The sequence below is a fragment of the Salvelinus fontinalis genome, chromosome 25, assembly GCF_029448725.1.
Source record: "Salvelinus fontinalis isolate EN_2023a chromosome 25, ASM2944872v1, whole genome shotgun sequence".
Lineage (NCBI taxonomy): Eukaryota > Metazoa > Chordata > Actinopteri > Salmoniformes > Salmonidae > Salvelinus > Salvelinus fontinalis.
In genome coordinates, this window is record NC_074689.1 from 5,557,605 (window position 1) to 5,579,212 (window position 21,608).

Below are 21,608 nucleotides of genomic sequence, written 5' to 3' on the forward strand. Positions count from 1 at the left end.
TGTGACGTACAGTCATATTCAGGTCCTGATTGGTCAACAAGCTTATTTGACATGTATCTTTTTTGACACGCAAAGACCCAAACGGCGTTCCATAGAAATCCTGGTTGAGAATGAAACGACTGAACAAATGAATAACGAAACAGCAAGTAAGTGAAAGAAATAGGTTTTGATGATGTTTTACTGGTAATGGGGACATACATAAATGCCAACAAAAACTTTTTAGTCAGTGTGGTGTGTGTGTGTAACCTTTATTTAACTAGGCAAGTCAGTTAAGAACAAATTCTTGGCCTCCCGGGTGACGCAGTGGTCTAGGGCACTGCATCGCAGTGCTAACTGCGCCACCAGAGTCTCTGGGTTCGCGCCCAGGCTCTGTCGCAGCCGGCCGCGACCGGGAGGTCCGTGGGGCGACGCACAATTGGCATAGCGTCGTCCGGGGTAGGGAGGGTTTGGCCGGTAGGGATATCCTTGTCTCATCGCGCTCCAGCGACTCCTGTGGCGGGCCGGGCGCAGTGCGCGCCAGCCAAGGGGGCCAGGTACACGGTGTTTCCTCCGACACATTGGTGCGGCTGGCTTCCGGGTTGGAGGCGCGCTGTGTTAAGAAGCAGTACGGCTGGTTGGGTTGTGCTTCGGAGGACGCATGGCTTTCGACCATCGTCTCTCCCGAGCCCGTACGGGAGTTGTAGCGATGAGACAAGGTAGTAGTTACTAGCGATTGGATACCACGAAAATTGGGGAGAAACTGGGATAAAAAAATAAAAAAAAGAACAAATTCTTTACAATGGCGGCCTAGACGATGCTGGGTCAATAGTGCACCGCACTATCGAACTCCCAATCACGGCCGGATGTGATACAGCCTGGATTCAAACCAGGGACTGTAGTGACGCCTCTTGCACAGAGATGCAGTGCCTTAAACCGCTGCGTCCATGTGTGTGTGTTAACTATTTAACTGTACTAGAATGCTTAAAACGGCAACAAAGTTTTGGGATATCGGTCAAAAATGTCCTATCAGTGCATCACTAGTAATTTATGGACATGCGATACATGGTCTATGACAGCAAGTTTGCTGGGATATGCATCACTGCATATCATGTACTGTATACGTAGAGTTATTTCCATAAGACAGCTATGATTGATGGAAGTTGGGATGGCCTGGCTGGATGGATACCAGTCATGCATGTAGCCTTGATCAGGTTACAGGCAGACCTCCACCCCCAAAGGCCTCTCTCGAGTCTAGGTGATTTACTCCTACCGGGGAAGAATAGCCTGGGTGGGTGCCGATACTTTTGCTACGTATATTCAACACCACCTTGCCCTCGCCTTGTAGACTGGGTATGTATTCATAAAACATCTCAGTGTAGTGCTGATCTAGGATCAGGTCCCCATGGCCATGTGATCTTGTTCATTATGATACAAAAGTTAAAACGGATCCTAGATCAGCACTCCTACTGAGGCACTTTATGACTCACGGCCCTGGCCACACCATATCCAAATCTAAAGAACAGATAGCTTAAAACAGAAAAGTTGCAACTGACTAGTTTAAACCATAATAGTCATTGTTTGACACGAGATAGCCCCTACATTTCCAATTTGAATGAATTAGGTCCTCCTCCGCAGCAGCACTATCTCCGGTTTCCACATTATACAACACGAGGAGACATGAGTCAGCAGGAGTAACAGGCAGACAAGACACATATCTTTGTCTATCGTTATAAAGCATGATAGACAAAGGTTGGCTCTCAAAACCCTTCAAAAAGAAAACTCAATATCACCACCACATGACAACAGACCAGAAAAACGGTTGAAAGGTCAGTGCTCTGATCAGCAGCAACACATCTAACCCCCCCCTCCGACAAAACTTCAGATATGAGGTTGGTTGGATGCCTGACTGTGCCCAGGAGTGGCAGGACACCCAGGGAGAACCCTGAGCTGGCTGATGGTGATCAACTGACAACAGTATACTCTACTTTGCTTATCGTCAAATTGCTCCACTGTATCTAGGCCTATTTCTTATTTTTCTCCCTTAGAATCCTCACTTATTTAACAGTAGGCTCGTAATTTACACCCAACTATCCTAGCCTGCATCAGCTTTCTACACACATTCCCTCGTGACAGGCAGCGCATTGTTGCCCGGCATCTACCAGGTCGATGTTTTACATGATTCATGCATCTACTACCATCATATGCATGACTCAGTGGATGTACTGATAAAGCCTAACAGTCATGGCGTTTTCGAATATGCATTATTTTCCACTTGAGGGTCAATGTTGTTAGACATAGCAGCAGAGACAACCGATGACATAGACTTGTTTAGAGTGAGTGCAGGGCACTGCCAGCACCTCAAATAGCATTGTACACCTCTATAATATTTGACCTCACACAACACTGGGGACACTATAGTGACAACACCTTTAAAAACATTTTTTTTTTTTTTTAAATACAACTAGCTCTGGTCCATGGCGTTACTGTGCATTAATCCACTAAGGAATGTGCAGTGGAGGAACGCAAACTAATGCCCTGGACCAGAGCTATGATCCCTCATGTTAAGGTACATATGCTGCTACAGCACTAGCTGTGTAAAGTTTAGGCTATGCTATAACTCCGGTGACAGCAACAAAACGTGGGTCACAAATGGTGGTCACATTTCATAGTAGAATCACTTAGGCACTATGTGCTAGAAGGGAGGAGGGAGCATTGGAATGCCAACGTGGATAGTGGCATTTCCATGTAAAAAGCCCCGTGAGCACCGACATGGGAAGTTCATAGGAACATGTCAAATGAAAGAGTCTATAAAAATAAATAAAAACTACGCAGAAATTTCTCAACCATTTTCCCATCCTAAAAACGTGGAATAAGCAAATGCTTGGCTTTCTGGTCAAACCGATAGAAAAGGGGTGTTCTACAACATCTACCATAAAGTCTTGAACGATATTAGAAATAAGTTGAAACACATTCATGTTGAAGTAAAGACACCTGGCAACTAATAAACACATTTAGTTTTGTACATAAAAAAATAAAAAATATATGGGACTGGAAGTATGGATGAGAAGCTAGGGTATAAGTTAGTACAAATGTATGGGTTATGGGAGCTTTGTAGTTGTGTTACTTTTTTATATAATTTTTTACTTGCGGTTTAATATTCAAACCACTGATATACAGTACCAGTAAAAAGTTTGGACACACCTACTCATTCAAAGGTTTTTCTTTATTTTTACTATTTTCTTTACATTGTAGAATAATAGTAAAGACATCAAAAACTATGAAATAACACAACACACCCCCACACCTCCTCCTCCATGCTTCACAGTGGGAACTACACATGCGGAGATCATCTGTTCACCTACTCTGCATCTCACAAGACACGGCGGTTGGAACCAAAAATCTCACATTTGGACTCAGACCAAAGGACAGATTTCCACCGGCGTAATGTCCATTGCTCGTGTTTCTTGGCCCAGGCAAGTCTCTTCTTCTTATTGGTGTCATTTAGCAGTGGTTTCTTTGCAGCAATTCAACCATGAAGGCCTGATTCACAGTCTCCTCTGAACAGTTGATGTTGAGATGTGTCTGTTACTTTAACTCTGAAGCATTTATTTGGGCTGCAATCTAAGGTGCAGTTAACTCTAATGAACGTATCCTCTGCAGCAGAGGTAACTCGGTCTTCCTTTCCTGTGGCGGTCCTCATGAGAGCCAGTTTAATCATAGCGCTTGATGTTTTTTGCGACTGCACCTGAAGAAACTTTCAAAGTTCTTGATATTTTCCGCATTGACTGATCTTCATGTCTTAAAGTAATGATGGACTGTCATTTCTCTTTGCTTATTTGAGCTGTTCTTGCCATAATAAAATTGTATTTTACCAAATAGGGCTATCTTCTGTATACCACCTCTACCTTGTCACAACACAACTGATTGGCTTAAACGCATTAAGGAAAGAAATTCCACAAATGTACTTTTTAAAAGGCGCACATGTTAATTGAAATGCATTCCAGGTGACTACCTCATGAAGCTGGTTGAGAGAATGCCAAGAGTGTGCAAACCTGTCAAGGCAAAGGGTGGCTACATTGAAGAATATTTTTATTTAACACTTTTTTGGTTAGTACATGATTCCTTACGTGTTACTTCATAGTGTTGATGTCTCACTAATATTCTACAATGTAGAAAATATTAAAATAAATAAAAACCCTGGAATGAGTAGATTTGTCAACTTTTGACTGGTACTGTACGGTTGAAAGATGCTGTCTTGTTTGCGGTCTTGTTGAGTGTTAGGCTTTTGTTTGTATCAGTGTTATGGAATGGTGTAATGTCAAAATGATTAAAAAAATTATAATTAAAAATAACTTTCACAGAAAAAGAAACAACCCCTTGTGCCTAGTAATTCTGTAACCAAAAACCCACATATCTTTAAGATATTTTGTCATTTTTTTCTCTCATGAGAGAGGGAGGATAATGAAAGTTCATGGAAATAACAAGTAAAGGTAGTCCTACCAATTAGTTAGTGTTTTTACTAATATCAACTTTAAGTGATTAAAACCAATTTATCAGTCAAGGAATTACTGTAATTTAATTGGCTAGAATGGGAATTCATAGTAGTCACAAACCACAGTTGGGTCACCTGCTACTGTCCTCCCTTCCACTGTCATACTGTTATGTTCAGCTCATAACTGGTGGTCAAAGCAATACTTAAAACAGCCTGGCCACACCTCCCTCTCACTCCAGTTAATGTCACCTCTCCCGGCTCTTACAGACACCTACCACCTACCCTCTTTCCATTTACTGTCACAAGTATCCTCACCCTCTGAGCACCGACCAACACCGGACATCCATGGACGTTGAAAAGTAGTTGACATTTGGTCAGTCCGCCCTGGCCAGACCAAATCTGAACCAATCATAGGCGTCTATGTTTCATACATTTGGACAGCACCGTACAGTAAAGTAAAGAAAATTAGAGTAAAGTACATTACAGTAGAATTCAGTAGGGAACTCTAGAGTACAGTATTGTACTGTGCTTATTTACTTTACTGAACTCTATTGTGCTGTACTGTGATGTAGATGATTGGTTCAGATTTGGTCTGGACCAACCAAATGTAGTCTTGTTTTGGGGAATAAGAATAATAACCAGTGTGTGGAATAATACTCAAATATGCAAAGGAGGATATTGAATATATCTACCTTTCAGGATACATCACCGTGAAGAGAATGATATTCATAATTATGCATTTTTTTGTATGGTACAGATCAGGGACCCATGATGTAATTCTGTGATGTAAATCCACTTCATTTATTGTAGTTCAATAACCAAAAGTCAAGGTGTCATGTCATAGCTGACACCCTATTCTTTCTGCAGACATCTTTGAATCTTAATTCAGAGCAGATATTTAAACAGTGTTTGGAAAACGTGGCCACATAAAAAAAACAGGGAGATTTTACAAAAATTCTGTTACCAAACTTTGCATCTGCACATTTCTTGCAGTTTTTGTTTTTGTAAAATGTTCAGCAGAAATTGTTAAAATGAGTCCTTGTGCATAGAGTTATTATACTTTTTAAATTACATTTTTGTTTGGTAACATTTAGAAGGAAAAAGACTCATTACCATGGAATTGCCTATAGCTAATTGGGTAGCCACTGCCAGCATACTGCATCGAATCCCAGCATCAAATCCCGAGTTGACAAGGTAAAAATCTGTCGTTCTGCCCCTGAACAAGGCAGTTAACCCACTGTTCCTAGGCCGTCATTGAAAATAAGAATTCGTTCATAACTGACTTGCCTAGTTAAAAAAAGGTAAAATAAAATGTAAAAAAAATACTGAACAAGCAAGGAAGGAGAAAGATGACAACAATAGAGGCAAGCTAACTTATTTGGAGACATAAAGGCGCAATTTGTCGTTCAAACAATAGCAAAGCAGCTATCCCGACACTGATTTGGTAAATAGATGGATTAGACTGTAGAAATGGAACAACTCCAATTCATATAGATGCAAGGACTGACCAATATATAGATTACTTGTAAACATGTTTTGAGAATACAAATGTTAGTGTTTGTTTACAATTACTTTGTTTACAAAACAAATTCGTAAAACAAGCTTATATTTTGGGTTCTGATGAGGGTAAGACACTTGAACTCATGGAGGTATTCATAAGTTTTACTCTTCAAGAATTGTAAAGACCCAAAATGGATGCAGAAATCGCAGCTTTTCCCCTTAATTAACGTGGCTATCCCTTGTAGAGCTACAATAAAAGGTGAGCTAATCAGAAAGCTACTATTATAGTTACACGTGGGGAACGTTCGCTAGTTATCATTGGTAGCTAGCTATATGCAACTTGCTTGCTAGCAAAATAACGTTAGCTTTGCTTTTGACTGATCTAATGTAAGCAGCATCGCCACATATCAAATGTTGGCTAGCAAGCTAGCTAGCTAACGTTAGAGAGATTAACTTACAATGTACTCTCGAACTTGGCTGTGAAAATTCTGCTCTCTGATAGTAACATCGTCTTCTTCCATTCTTCATATTGCAAATGCAAGTCAATTGCCCCACTAAATACTAGTCGTACCACTGACGTCCATAAAACCTGTCTATGGTCAACAGAAAAAAACGGCTCAGGCTACATACACTTCTGTGACTAGTATTCTGCCAGCAGCACAAACGATGACGTCACATTGTATGGTAATAACAAAAACTTCAAAATAAAACCCCACATTTCAAAACATTGCAATAATATATTTAAGCAATAATGTCCGAGGGGGTGTGGTTTATGGCCAATATACCACGGCTAAGGGCTGTTCTTAAGCACGACGGAACGTGGAGTGCCTGGATACAGGCCTTAGCCGTGGTATATTGGCCATATACCACAAACCCCCCAGGTCCCTTATTGATATTACAAACTAGTTACCAACGTAATTAGAGCAGTAAAAAGACATGTTTTATCAGCTATATGGTCTGATATACCACTGCTGTCAGCCAATCAGCATTCAGGGCTCAAAACACCCAGTTTATAAATGCCATTTAGCAGACGCTTTTATCCAAAGCGACTTACAGTAATGCGTGCATGCATTTTACGTGTCGTGGTTCCAGGACTCGAAACCACTACCCCAGCGTTACAAGCGCCATGCTCTACCAATAGAGCTTCAAAGGACCACAATGTGGATAACTCATTCAAATTATATTGAATTTTAATCAATGGCCAATTTTATTGTGTCAACAAGAAAATGCAATAAGTAATTTATGAAAACATAAGAAATAAAAAACATTTTATAACACCAATAATGAAAAAATACAATGTTGACACTGGTATGTTAGGCTATAGAAAGAACACTTTAGCTGAGACAGGTAGAAAAGTTGTGTGGAAAATACTCAGTAGGGTCTCTCTCTACTAACCAAATATAGTTTGTTTTGGAGGGCGACTGTTTTATAGGCATATGCATTTAGTCCTGCATGTTATATTAATTCCAAAAATACATTAATGTACTGTTGTTGTGTTGAATATCAGTTGTAAAGACAAAACACTTTAACTGTTTTTTGGGGCTCACCCTGTTTGCTTCCTGTGTGAAATCAAATGTAAACAAAGACAAAATGTAAACAATGATGGAATGGCATACCTGTTAAAGCCCTATATTAACCTAATGGTGCTGATAATGGTTGTACCTTTACATATTTAAATCAGCCCAAGGCCAGCCTTGACATGTGCCATAAAATGCATCAAGTCAATCACTTGGCAAATTAAATATTTTTGAGATAATATGCGATCCCGTTGATGTGGATAGGGGCATGCTCCCTCTGCTGTTTCCTGAGGTCCACGATCAGCTCCTTCGTTTTGTTGACATTGAGGGAGTGGTTATTTTCCTGGCACCACTTCGCCAGGGCCCTCACCTCCTCCCTGTAGGCTGTCTAGTCATTGTGACCACGCAGTCATCGGTGAACAGGGAGTACAGGAGGGGGCTGAGCATGCACCCATTTGGGACCCCTGTGTTGAGGATCAGCAAAGTGGAGGTGTTGTTTCCTACCTTCACCACCTGGGGGGGCGGCTCGTCAGGAAGTCCAGGGCCCAGTTGCATAGGGCGTGGCTCAGACCCAGGGCCCAAGCTTAATGATGAGCTTGGAGGGTACTATGGTGTTGAAGGCTGAGCTATAGTCAATGAACAGCATTCTTACATAGGAAATCCTCTTGTCCAGATGGGATAGGGCAGCGTGCAGTGCCATGGCGATTGCATCGTCTGTGGATCTATTGCATGCATGCAATATGTATGCAAATTGAAGTTGGTTTAGGGTGTCAGGTAAGGTAGAGGTGATATGATCCTTAACTAGCCTCTCAAAGCACTTCATGATGACAGATGACAGGAATTTGTGTTTCCTTTTTGTTGTTGAGTGTGTATTGATTTCAGGACCATGGATAGCCTCCAGGTAATTTAAAGCTGTGTTGCTGGATATGACGCAGTCCCCCTCCAAAACGACACATATTTGGTTAGTAGAGACCCTACTGAGTATTTCCCACCCCACTTTAGCTGAGACAGGTAGAAAAACTTTATCTTTATTAAGTGCCAACAAGTATCCCATATACTGTGTATTGCATTGCAGTGATTGGAGTGGATGGAGTAAGGGGTCACAAGTAATTTGTATTAAACCCGTTGCCCAGAACAAGAGACCCATTTCATTTTTGCAGAACCTATTGAGTAATTCCAATAACATGTATTTGTATTTTATTAAAAAGTGTATTTCTTTAAATATAGCCTACACAACAGCTTTAAACATAGCAGTATTTGTGTAAACTTTCAAAAGAAATGCTGATATAAATAATATAAGAAAAAAAAGAAAATGTGTCAAATTATAAATGTATTTTTTCGAAGGTGGCTACAATGCTGTGAAAAAATTATCGATATTTGCATAGTTTAGCATGTCTTTGCAGAGGGGGCTCTTATTTTTTTGTTTTTTATTCCGCGATCGTGCTCCAGCATAATATCCTGCTGCTAGGAGAACGGTTATTCAGCCAAAACCCACTGAATGGGTTGTTACTAGTTAACACAGTTACAAAATCCTAACTATGGCTAAACCACACCGATTTCTACAATTTATCTTGTTAAAAACTGATTTTAAACCTTAACTCTAACTTTAACTACACGGTTAGCCTATATTGTATATCATACAAATTCATGAAAACACACAAAAAACTCGTATTCATTTAAGGTTAGGTTTGGGCATAAAGTTAGCAGTGTGGTTAAAATTAGGGATACGTTTAAAATCAGATTTGAAGAAGCTACATCGTAGAATAGGCGGGGTGTAGACATAATTATGACTTTGTGGCTGTGGTAACTAGTGACGACCAAAAATAAATGACATCATCATTCCGCGCTAAAAATGATAATAATTTGTTGTGTTTCCTGAGTCGTTTGTCTACAAAAATGTCTTGCCTCATGAAGACTGGATACATGTGTCTAATTATTTGACGTTTTAAGATAGTTTTGTTCAACTATTTCAAGTGTTTCGAAGTAACGACGGTAGGGGCTATTTCACTTAAGTAGGTGGTAGGTAACGTTAGCCTTTTGCTTCATAGACGAGCTTTTTTGCTTCAGACACAGGCATGTTTGTTTCTTGCCAAGCTTGAAACTCGTAGACCCATCGAAAGGAATTTAATTATTAAAGTCCGTGTCTTTCGTCAAGTAACAATACGATCATAGTTAAATAACGATAGTTATCTCTGTTGCAAAGTTGAAAGGCAAGGGAAAGCCAAGAGGGAAGGAAAGACACAGGAAATTTGTTAGCGGTGGTGAACTACAATCCACCAATCACATGAAGTGTGATGTAAACAAGAAGCAGATGGGGCACCTGCTGCCATGCAGAATGCGCTTCATGGACCTTGTGGCTGTGTTATCTAGCGGGGGCCCGTAAGCGTGGCACGCTCGAAAGAGAAAATCATATCAGCTCTGGTTTTGTAGTACCTAGTCTGTTCTCCGTTTTATTTTGTAAACTTTTCGGCATATTCTCTGTGAAATAGGCTACAGCAGTTTTGTACCTTTTTCCACCTTGGCTTAGTGCTAGCACGCTAGCTGACAGACACCCAGGCAGTGTTGCCAACTAATTTTCAGAGTAAGTTGCTAGAGGCAGGTTGATTTGTTGCTAAATGACGTTGTGATGTCATTGCGTGAAAACGTAAAACTGCATCATTACGTAGAATATACAATAACGTTACACAAAATGACTGGCCATCTCGGCGAAAAATATGATTTGATATTTGTTCAGGTACAGACTCCCGCTCTTTTCTGTACAATTTTGATTGAGACATGATTTGCAATGTACTGAAATTGCTGCTGGCTTTCTGCTGACGTCACTCACAATGCACTTTTGCAGCCAGGCACGTGTGTTGTGACTGAGTGTGTGACAGAGAAAATCGTTTTTGTGTAATTTAGAGGGAAAATACGTGCATTTTAGCGTTTGAGTCACTTTTCAAAAGTTGCTAAAAGTTCAAAATAAATGTTTAAAAGTAGCTGAATGTGTTGCTAGGTGCTGTTTGAAAAAAAAGAAGTTGCCAGGCTAGTCTGAAAAGTTCCTAAATCTAGCAACTAACTTGCTAAATTGGCATCATTGCACCAAGGGTAACTGCAGCTCAATATGGCAACTGGAGTATGGACGAGTGGGTGTGTCGAAAGGAGTGGGTGTATGGAAAGCGAATCAGCTAATTGGGCAGGTTTGTTGCCACACAAGAACGTTTTGCGTGGCTGATTGGAGTGCACAATGAGTCGATAAGCCGGCAATGGTGTTGTATTGGCCTGCCTGCCGACTTGAAATACTTCTTACTGGCTATCGCGGTCATGTCGCTGCTGTAGCTAAAGTGGCATTTAAAAAATACAAATAAACGTATACTAATGCAAATCCATATGTGATATGGGGTTATGTTTATGCTACCTACCCTTAAAAAAAGATAAGTGAGGGGAGTGAGCTAAAAAACTAAGTTGAACCCCTTTAAAAAAAATACTATCCAACCTTAGTTCAACACCTAGCGACCTCACCAAGCGATTTGTTTTTGCCTTCTGGTATAACTGTTTTGGAATGACAGTCACAGAAACCTGGGCTCGAGTCTCAGTCAGAGTACTCCCCTAATTAACTACACTGGTGTCAGGTGCTGGATAGCACCACATTTGGGCCCTGGTCAAAAATGGGGCACTATATAGGGAATAAGGTGACATTTGGGATGCAGAAAAGTAAGGGAGCTAGTTACAGTCAACTAAGAATTACGATTGAATCCTAATGATTTTGTAGCAGGTGTAGTTGTCTAGGATTCTGTTCTCTGTTGGTGACCTTTAGTTTACCTTTAGTTCACCCCTGTATGCTCCTCTGATAAGGGCACAGAAAGAAGAAAATAGTATTTTGTAACAACACAGTCTGTGTGAGAAAAGGAGTAACCATTAACCCGTGAATGATCATTAGCTTGTGGTTTGTTTGATTTACGTGCTGTGTGACTTGTCTCCAGTTCCTTTATAAGCTAACCCCCTCTGTTTGATTAATGGGAAAGTGGCGGTTCACACCTTGCCTTCCTATTAGCATTATCTCTTTCAGTCAGGTTTATTCCCCAGCTGTCAGTAAATGACCACACACAATCAAACTTGAAACACACACACATTCACATACCCTTCAGCAATTCAAGGTTCCAATGACTTGCTTTATTTTCTGTTCTTTGACACAATGTACCATTTTGCAGGTGGCTAATTTCTTGGAGAGAGTTTGACGGAATGTACAAGAGCCCGGTGGCCATGGTGGCACGTCTCTACAACTTCCAGGTGGTGCACGCCCTCCTCACCTTTGACATCCTGAAGATGTTGGTTGGGGCCTTCACCGAAAAAGGACATTGAGCTGGTTCTGTTCATGCTGAAAAATGTAGGCTTCGCCCTGTGGAAGGATGATGCCGTGGCTCTGAAAGAGCTCCTCTCTGGGGCCCAGCGCAAAGCCAGCGGTGTGGGCACCAAGTTTCCGGATGAAAACAGGGTACGGTCTGTCACAGCTACCACACAACAACACTCTCAACATCACCCTCTGTCTATACTCTGAAATGCACCTTATTGGTGGTAACGCTTTCGAACATGGTCTTTTAACATTTTGCTCATTTAGCAGCTCTTATCCAGAGCAACTCGCAATTAGCATTCCTTAGCAGTCATAAATGAATAACAAGCCAACTCTCTTCTGAACGTCATCTCTGTCTTTAGGTGCGCTTCATGCTGGAGACCATGTTGGCTCTGAAGAACAACGATATGAGGAAGATCCCGGTCCATGACCCAGAGCCTGTTGAGTGCAAAAACTACAGAGAACTCTGGTGGGATATGGATCTGATTAACTTAATACTTACTAACAAACTGTGATATCATAACCTCAAAACCATTCTTTGCTCAGCCATGAAATATTCTTCCATTGTTGATGTTTCAACCACAAGAATATATCACTTGTGCATTTTAGCTAAAACCACCAGGGGGCACTATAATCTCACATAGCAGTTTATCTTTAAGCAATAAGGCATGAGGGGGTGAGGTATATGGCCAATATTCCACGGCTAAGGGCTGTTCTTAAGCACGACACAACGCGGAGTGCCTGGATACAGCCCTTAGCCGTGGTATATTGGCCATATACCACAAACCCCCGAGGTGCCTTATTGCTATTATAAACTGGTTACCAATGTAATTAGAGCAGTACAAATAAATGTTTTGTTATACCTGTGGTATACGGTCTGATATACCACGGCTGTCAGCCAATCTGCATTCAGGGCTTGAACCACCCAGTTTATAATATAGGTTTGCGCACCCAGATGAGTGGAGTGTGAAGGAGTAAGGTGAGGTTGCCCCTAGATGCTGATCTTGGTTCAGTTTAGCATTTATCCCACTTACATTTAAGGTTGAGATTGGGGAAGGGGAAGCTGTGCCTAGATCTGTAATTAGGTGAAACTTCACCCCGGAGCATTATGTGAATAATATTTTAACTGTTGTGTTCAGATCTACCAGAGTTCAGGGGCCAGTGATGTGAAGCTGAGGGTCTCTTTGGAGAACCTCTTGGCTGCAGAGCAGGTGGGCCGCTGGTGGATCGTGGGCTCATCGTGGAGCAGAGCACCCATGATAGGTGACCAGGGCAACATGACATCAAAACAGACAACTGCCGAAGGAAAGGTACTGGAACCATAAAATATCTGGGGCCGTATGCATCCAGTGTCTCAGAATAGTCCTGCTGATTCAAACCATATAATCTTATTTTGACGGGGGGGGACCTGATTCTAGATTAGCACTCAGAGATGCTTGACACATATGGCCCCTGGTGTTCCACCAAATCATTACTGCAGCTCTTTCATATGAAGGTTTGAGAAGAGAGGTCGGTGGCTGGCTAGGCACTGGCTATTATCAAAGCCTAATTTACTGACAAATAAACCTTGATGAATGCCAAGTTCACCATACAATAGATACAGTGAAGCTCCAAAATTACTGGCACCCCTGACTGGCAATGCACAAACAATACTTAAAAAAATATAAACAATATAATTATGGAGATAAACTCAAAATACCAAGATGTGAGAAATACTGTACTTTATTAACGTTTCAATGGAACCCAACAAAATCATTCAATTATTTAATACAAAATACATTTAACCAAAATCAAGGTTTCATAATTATTGGCACTCCTCATTTAGAACTTAGTGCCACCACCTCTGGCAAGGATAACAGCATGGTCTTTTCCTGTAATGTTTGACAAGGTTAAGGAACACATTTGGAGGGATTTTGGACCATTCCTCTATGCAGATCCTTTCAAGATCCTTCACAGTCTTTGGTTTGCGCTTATCAACTGCCCTCTTCCACTCAGCCCACAGGTTTTCGATTGGATTGAGGTCCGGCGACTGAGATGGCCATGGCAGAACATTGATTTTGTTGTCACAGAACCATTTCTGTGTGGATCTTGAGGTATGTTTTGGGTCATTGTCTTGTTGGAAAGTCCACATACGGCCAAGTCCCAGCCTTCTGGCAGAGGCAACCAGATTGTCAGCCAAAATTGCCTAATACTTGGTGGAATTCATTATGCCATCAATCTTACCAGTGCCTCTGGACCTCTGGACCTCTGGAATTAAAACAGCCCTTAAACATCACTGACCCACCACCATATTTCACAGTGGGTATGAGGTGCCTCTCCTTGTATGCATCTCTGTTTCGACGCCAAACATGCTGATGCTGTATCTGACTAAAACGTTTAATTTTGGTCTCATCTGACCAGAGCACCTTCTTCCAATCATAATTTACATGACGTTTGGCAAACTCCAAGCGCTTGAGTCTGTGTCTTGGGGTCATTAAGGGCTTTCTTCTGGCAACCCTTCCAAAGAGCCTGTGGTTGTGGAGGTGGCGTCTGATGGTGCTTTTTTAATCCTGATGACCCCAAGACGCCATCAAGGCCTGCAATTCTTTCACAGTGATTCTTGGGGATTTTGTTGCTTCTCTAACGATCCTCCTCTCTATCCTGGGGGGCAAAATGCATTTGCGTCCTCTACCCTTGAGGTTTTTAACTGTTCCATATCTTTTTAATTTTTTAATAATTGCCCTGACAGTGCTCAGTGGTATATTCAATCGTTTGTGGATCTTCTTGTAGCCATTACCAGATTTATGAAGGTCTACGACCATCTGTTCCTTTTGAACTGCCAGTTCTTTTGTTAACTTCATGGTGTTGGATGGCAAAGGAATATTGCATGCGTGTTACCTCTTTTTTATACCCTAGGGAAAAAGGAAGTGATGTAATGGCTCAATATAGTTCCTTAACACTTAGATAAACTTAAATACGTGGAATGTAATTCCTTGTTTAATTTTGGTAGATGTTATTTACAATAACATTTAAGGGTGCCAATAATTGTGCAACCTTGATTTGGAAGACATTGATTTTTAATTAAATCAATAAATAATTTTGGTGGGTTCCATTGAAACATTAATAAAGTACAGTATTTTTCACATGTTGGTATTTTGAGTTTGTCTCTATGTTTATATTTTTTAAGTATTGTTTGTGCATTGCCAGTCAGGGGTGCCAGTAATTTTGGATCCCACTGTAGCTCCAACAGCCAGTGACATAGGCTATTAACTGAAATTGACAAACAATTTTGACCAAATGTAAAAACCAATGTAGCCAAGATACAAAAGCGATAGTCTCAGATGGCGACATATTTCATATCATCCGACAAAATGGCACACTGCTCAACTCAGCTCGGCCATAGACTGATGTAGCATCCACAGTTACATTTCATTCAAATAGTTTGCAACGCAAACTCCCTAGCCTTTCACAATGGATTTACAATTCTTCCAATGCACCGCGAGTGGAATGCGCAAATGCACGCACGCACACACAATAATATTATGTGAAATATTATTACACACGTGATGTATACGGTTCTGAAGAAAATCCCATATCAACAATTGAAATGTTTCTTCAAAACAAAATTCTAGCTTGATAAATTAAATGCATCAAAGGGATGGTGTCTATTCTCATGTTCATTCAGCAGTAGCCTAAACCGCAATTTGCAAAGGAAAATGCATTTACTTGTGATTTAAGTCCATTCATCTGTCCTTTAGGGTGAACCTCTCGGTGACAGTGCTGTAGGGCCAAGGCTGACAAACGGATCAAACATGGCTTTTATTTTAACACTGATATTGTCCAAAATGTTGTAAAACATTCCTCTCGTCTCTGATCGGTTGTGTGCTCCGGGATGCTGTGTCTGTCAGGCCAAGTGTGGTGCATTCGATCGGATGATTTTCTGTCCCTTCCTCTGATGAAGGCCAGGAAGCTCAGCTGTTGGTCTCCCTCTGAATTATACCAAGTTTGCCTTGGAAATCGAACTTGGAAAATTATTTGAGGTGCAGTGAAGGCATGGCTCCGGGAAGATGTTTTTTACGGTGGGTGTGCTGAAATTGTTTGTCTAACAGATTTTGCTCCGCTCGTACAGGAGTAATAAAGGCCTAGTGGCACTATTTTGGTGGGGGGAAGAAATGCTCATTAGCGCACGTTATCTTAACCATCCCAGAATAGGGACACCCATCAGAAAAAAACATAAAATATCCCCAAAAAATAATAACAATTTGTTATTTTCTTTTATCATAACAGCTTTTTAAAATGATTATTATAATTTTGTTACGCACTGCCTACCCTGACTGCATATCACTACATTTGAGCTGAACTAGACCACATTTTCAATGTGTTTTACTGATCATAATGCCATTTTTCCTTCATCTGTCTACTCAGTTCAGCTTAAAGATCTTAGACCTGGCCTGGAAACGGAGAATGAACAGACATAAGGAGAAATATCTTCTGCGTCATCATGACCAGCGACGATTACCTGGATGCCTTTTGAGAAGCTGATACGGTGTGTTTTGTGTCCCTACCCTTCTGCACTGCTGAAATGCTCTCATACCAAAGCTAGACGTTGTCACAAGTTTCAGTATGTGACACTACATTATTTTCTGTGTACAGGATGGGGCTAAAGGACCAGCAGGAGAGAGAGATTGTCCACCTGCTGATGGATTGTTGCCTCCAGGAGAAGAGATTCAATGCCTTCTATGTTGCACTGGGAGATAAGTTCTGTGAGCATGACAGGCGGTTCCAGGTAAGAGAACAGGGCCCGTAATTATAAAACCTCTCAGAGTGCTGATCTAGGATCAATTTAGTCTTTTAGATCATAATGAGTAAGATTACATGGACAGAGGCACTTTATGAATACAGGCCCAGACATTAGAATTTTTCATAAATTCTCCATAGTAGGGATGGTAACCTACATTTGACCGGTCATGCTGATCGGTCTATAGGTTAATTTGCATCATTTTGTGGAATTAAATTGGTGCATCTATTTTATCGTTAGTTCATCATGTATCTTAGTTATTACACGCGCATAGCATACATGGCCTAGTTTGAGTGAAATATCTGTTGGAAAGCAAAATCTGCAGCTCCTCAAACAGCTGGTTGCTACTGGAGTGAAAGGTGCTTTTATAAGCCCAGTCATTGCGCAACAATTCTAAATGTAATCGCGTGTTTAAAAACAGAGTTTTGATGGCCATGATTAAATCGAGAAGGATCCCAGCTTTCTATTGCTACTATTTCTCAACTCGTAATTGAAGCGTGCCTCCATTCGAGTGCATAGGCAACGGTAGGCAGGCTATCAGCACGTCACCTTCCACTTTGCAATCTGAGCTGGAGGCAGTAGGCTTATGCATTTTGAAACATATAGCCCTACTTAATTGTTTGAAACCTGAACGTTTTACCTCATATTAGCTCCACAGGGAAGTGGTGGAAGGGGTGGTATGGGGAGGGTTTCTCTGGTCGCCAGGAGGGTGGATGTGGGGCTGGGGGAATAGAATGGGAGGCTGGAGGTGGAGGATCACTTATTTTTGTTTCTTTTCCTTGTATATTGTACCTGTAACCCCCCCCCCCCCCCCCCCAAATCAGATCTTATTGAAAATGGCCCTTCCTACCCCCTCCTGGATGGCAGGAAGCTTGGCCCCAGTGATGTACTGGGCCGTTCGCACTACCCTCTGTAGCGCCTTACGGTCAGATGCCGAGCCGTTGCCATACCAGGCGGTGATGCAACCGGTCAGGATGCTCTCGATGGTGCAGCTGTAGAACTTTTTGAGGATCTGGGGGCCCATGCTAAATCTTTTCAGTCTCCTGAGGGGTAAAAGGTTTTGTTGTGCCCTTTTCACGACTGTCTTGGTATGTTTGGACCATAATAGTTTGTTGGTAATGTGGACACCAAGGAACTTGAAACTCTCGACGCGCTCCACGACAGCCTCGTCCATGTTAATGGGGGCCTGTTCGGCCCGCCTTTTCCTGTAGTACACGATCATCTCCTTTGTCTTGCTCACATTGAGGGAGAGGTTGTTTTCCTGGCACCACACATACATTTCTTTGACCTCCTCCCTGTAGGCCGTCTCATCATTGTCGGTGATCAGGCCTACCACTGTTGTGTCGTCAGCAAACTTAATGATGGTGTTGGAGTTGTTTGGCCACGCAGTCGTGGGTGAACAGGGAATACAGGAGGGGACTAAGTACAAACCCCTGAGAGGCCCCAGTGTTAAGGATCAGCGTGGCAGACTGGTTGTTTCCTCTCTTACCACCTGGGGGTGGCCCGTCAGGAAGTTCAGGATCCAGTTGCAGAGGGAGGTGTTTAGTCCCAGAGTCCTTAGCTTCATGATGAGCTTCGTGGGCACTATGGCGTTGAACGCTGAGCTGTAGCCGATGAACAGCATTCTCACATAGGTGTTCCTTTTGTCCAGGTGGGAAAGGGCGGTGTGGAGTGCGATTGAGATTGCCTCATCTGTGGATCTTTTGGGGCGGTATGCAAATTGGAGTGGGTCTAGGGTGTCCGGGAGGATGCTGTTGATGTGAGACATGACCAGCCTTTCAAAGCACTTCATGGCTACCGACATGAGTGCCACGGTGCGGTAATCATTTAGGCAGGTTACCTTCGCTTCCTCAGGCACAAGGGTCAGTTTTCTTAGCAATGGAGGTAGCAAGGGTATCGTTTTCTTAGCAATGGTGGAGAATTCTCCACCTGGTTGGACTGTGAGAGGATCAAGTACAAACTCAATGATATCCTTGGGCATGCTGTAGTCTTCAAATCTGGTGGAGAAGTTGTCCCTCAGCTGCTTGATGAAATCTTCCATCACCTGTGTGACAATGCTGCGGCCTGGTCCCTCTGCCTGTCGTTTCTTCATGTGCTAAGGTGCAGTAGCCTTCCAGATGACAAGTCCAAATCGAACAACTCAAGCTTCCTAGTAAAGGCCTCAAGTTTTTCCACCATGTCCACTTTTTTCCCTCGTCCTTGTAACTGCAGATTTAACCCGTTTTAAATGACAGAATGTCAGCCAAAAAAAAGCTTTATGTGTAGCTTGCAGTTAACTCTTCAATGTTTCTGCGTCGGGCCTCTGTCTGGGGCGGAGGGCCACTTCAAAGGTTCCATGCTTAGACTCATAATGACGTCTGAGATTTAAATGATTTGCACGCAGTGGCATTTTCATTGCAAATAAGACACACTGGCTTGGCATTGGGAAAATATGGTAAGTTGAACGCATATCGCTCTGTCCATTCTTCCCTGAAATGGACAGAGATTTGCGTTCATCTTACCATATCCGCGATCTTTATTATCCACCTTTCTTTTGATACTTTTTGAGAGCAACATTTTCTCTTGCAATGAAGCTAATTGTTCTGAACGAATGTTGACGTTAAAAAGAGTGGTGTAGCCTAAAGTAGGCTACGTAGACATGTTTTTCCCACCAATCAACTCGCAGAGAAAGAGGCAAAAATAATAAAAATTGTTATTTTCACTGAATTTATTTTGTGCTAATCAGATGTATTAAATTGTGTTCAATTTGTAAAGTAGGCCAATTAGTTGTGGTAATATATGCTAATTATGTTCTGGCCCACCGACTATTAGCTCAGAATTTTTTGTCGTTGACGAACCCTGGTTTAGAATACATTTTATCAGGGTCAGATTCTTCCTCCTTTCACCTAGTCATGAAACATCTTTGGCTAGAGTCCTTTGGCTCTCCTGTAAAACTGCACCACTGAGGGTTGACCATGTGAAAAGTCTGGTGTCAATGTCTGTCATTGTGTTGTGTCTCGTCAGGATTTTGGGAATTCCCAAGCTAGGAATGCTGCGGGAGGGCTTGAAGCTGTTCATCAGTCACTTCCTACTGAAGAATGCCCAGCCCCAGGGACCAGCTGAGCAAACAGGCCTTCTGTCAGAGCGAGCCGAGGTCGCCACCAAGGCCATGGGGGCCAAAGAAACCAAACTCAAACTGTAAAACACACACAGACACGTTCGGACTCTGGGAGAATGCCAGGAGAACAAAAGAGACCTGTTTGGAGAAAATGGTCTTTATTACAAAGAACAAACCCATCAATTGAATTTCAAGACTGAAGCAATGCTGTTTTGTTTTGTGGTTTTGAAACTGGTTTTGAAACTGTGATTTTGGATGTTGCCCCAAGGTCAATGGACATGGTTCCTCTGGGAGGTCTCAGTCATCATTTAAGTCAGCTTTTTTAATGAATTGCAGTATTGGCAACCACGGAGATGGTTTTTATGACATTATAAATATCAACGTTAAGTAGAGGCTTCATCAAGTGGCAATGATAATGATAATTGTGGACAATTCTATTTCCAGTGTAGTTAACACTTTGAATTCATTCAAATTGAATTCATTGTCATAATGGAAATTGCCTTTGTCTATATATTTGTACAGAATGCCAAGTTATTCTGATTTTACCATGTAGCAATGGTATGCAGTCTACTAAAATGCATGTTTCAGATGAATAGAGGATTAATAATGTAAACATTTGAGATGTGCATAAGGGGAAATGATAAACATTTGCATACTGAATTCATCTGATTTGATGGGTCTTGATACATGTGAATGTGTTTCCTGTATGTTATGTCTCTGGAATTCATGAAAGCTTATTTGCATAATGTCAATACACTGAGCTCACTTTCCAGGCGGACGCAGCGGTTATGTGAAATAATCCTCTCGGGTGACAGTGGGAAACAATGTCTCAAAGTTCATACAGAATTTACATGACCGTCATCATCACTGCATACCAAATTTGGATTAAATTTATGGAGTTCTGACCTTGTCTACTAATGTTCTGTATTATGTCACGTTTTGTGTGGACCTGAGGAAGAGGAGCTGCTGCTTTCGCAACTGCTAATTGGGATCCTAATAGAGTACCAGTTGTTTGTGGTCATATTGATGTTACATTTTACCAAAGCAGTCTATTGAAGTTTTACATTTGAATCCCTAATTGATAAATCAGCTTCTTCTCAATTACATGGTGTTGTGTACTCACTATATTCAATTATAAGTTGTGTAAGTCTTAATCTTTTACTTTGTGTACGACCTTAGCTATGAATTGCGTTTGAGGAGGAGGTTGTTGACTGAGGACAAAATTAATGGCTTTGGCTATGCCATTGGCATCTGATTGTCCATAGCTAACTTTATAGGTCACTTTCTAATCTGTTGTCAACGTCATTAGCATCGCTCTGTGACATTGTTGACCTCTTCCCATGAGCAAGCTTCCATGTTTACGACCTTGTATCAGAAGTGCCAAATGAATCACTATTCAATCTTTTCAAGTTTTTACCCTTGAATGTATCAACATTGTAAAAGAGACCCAACATCATGTTCATTCACATTCTGTGTAGGCTAACACATCTGAATGAAATGACACTGGGGTTTTTATTCAAATCAAATTAAGTTTTATTGGTCACATACACACAGTTAGCAGATGTTAATGCGAGTGTGGCGAAATGCTTGTGCTTCTATTTCCGACAGTGCAGTAATATCTAACAAGTAATCTAAACAATTCCCCAACAACTACCTAATACACACAAATCTAAATGTACAGTATATACATATGATATTAGTAATGTAAGATATGTTAACATTACTAAAGTGGCATTGTTTAAAGTGATTAGTGATATGAGTCTCTATGTAGGCAGCAGCCTCTCTGAGTTAGTGATTGCTTTTTAGCAGTCTGATGGCCTTGAGATAGAAGCTGTTTTTCAGTCTCGGTCCCAGCTTTGATGCACCTGTACTGACCTCGCCTTCTGAGTGGTAGCAGGGTGAACAGGCAGTGGCTC

The 21,608-nt window shown here is 41.6% G+C and overlaps 1 protein-coding gene and 1 pseudogene across 3 annotated transcripts in view; one reads left to right on the top strand and one right to left on the bottom strand.

Moving 5' to 3' along the window:
• Positions 1 to 6,619, bottom strand: part of LOC129822794 (limb region 1 protein homolog) — a 62,486-nt gene extending 55,867 nt beyond the window's left edge. For all 3 annotated transcript variants that reach the window (XM_055881218.1, XM_055881217.1, XM_055881216.1), the window contains exon 1: positions 6,430 to 6,619. In XM_055881218.1, coding sequence (XP_055737193.1) covers positions 6,430 to 6,479 — 50 coding nt within the window. In that variant the 5' untranslated portion in view covers positions 6,480 to 6,619. The remainder of the gene's footprint in view (positions 1 to 6,429) is intronic.
• A 2,693-nt stretch (positions 6,620 to 9,312) lies between these two features.
• LOC129822795 (nucleolar MIF4G domain-containing protein 1-like) lies at positions 9,313 to 20,796 on the top strand (annotated as a pseudogene).
• The last annotated feature ends 812 nt before the right edge of the window (positions 20,797 to 21,608 follow it).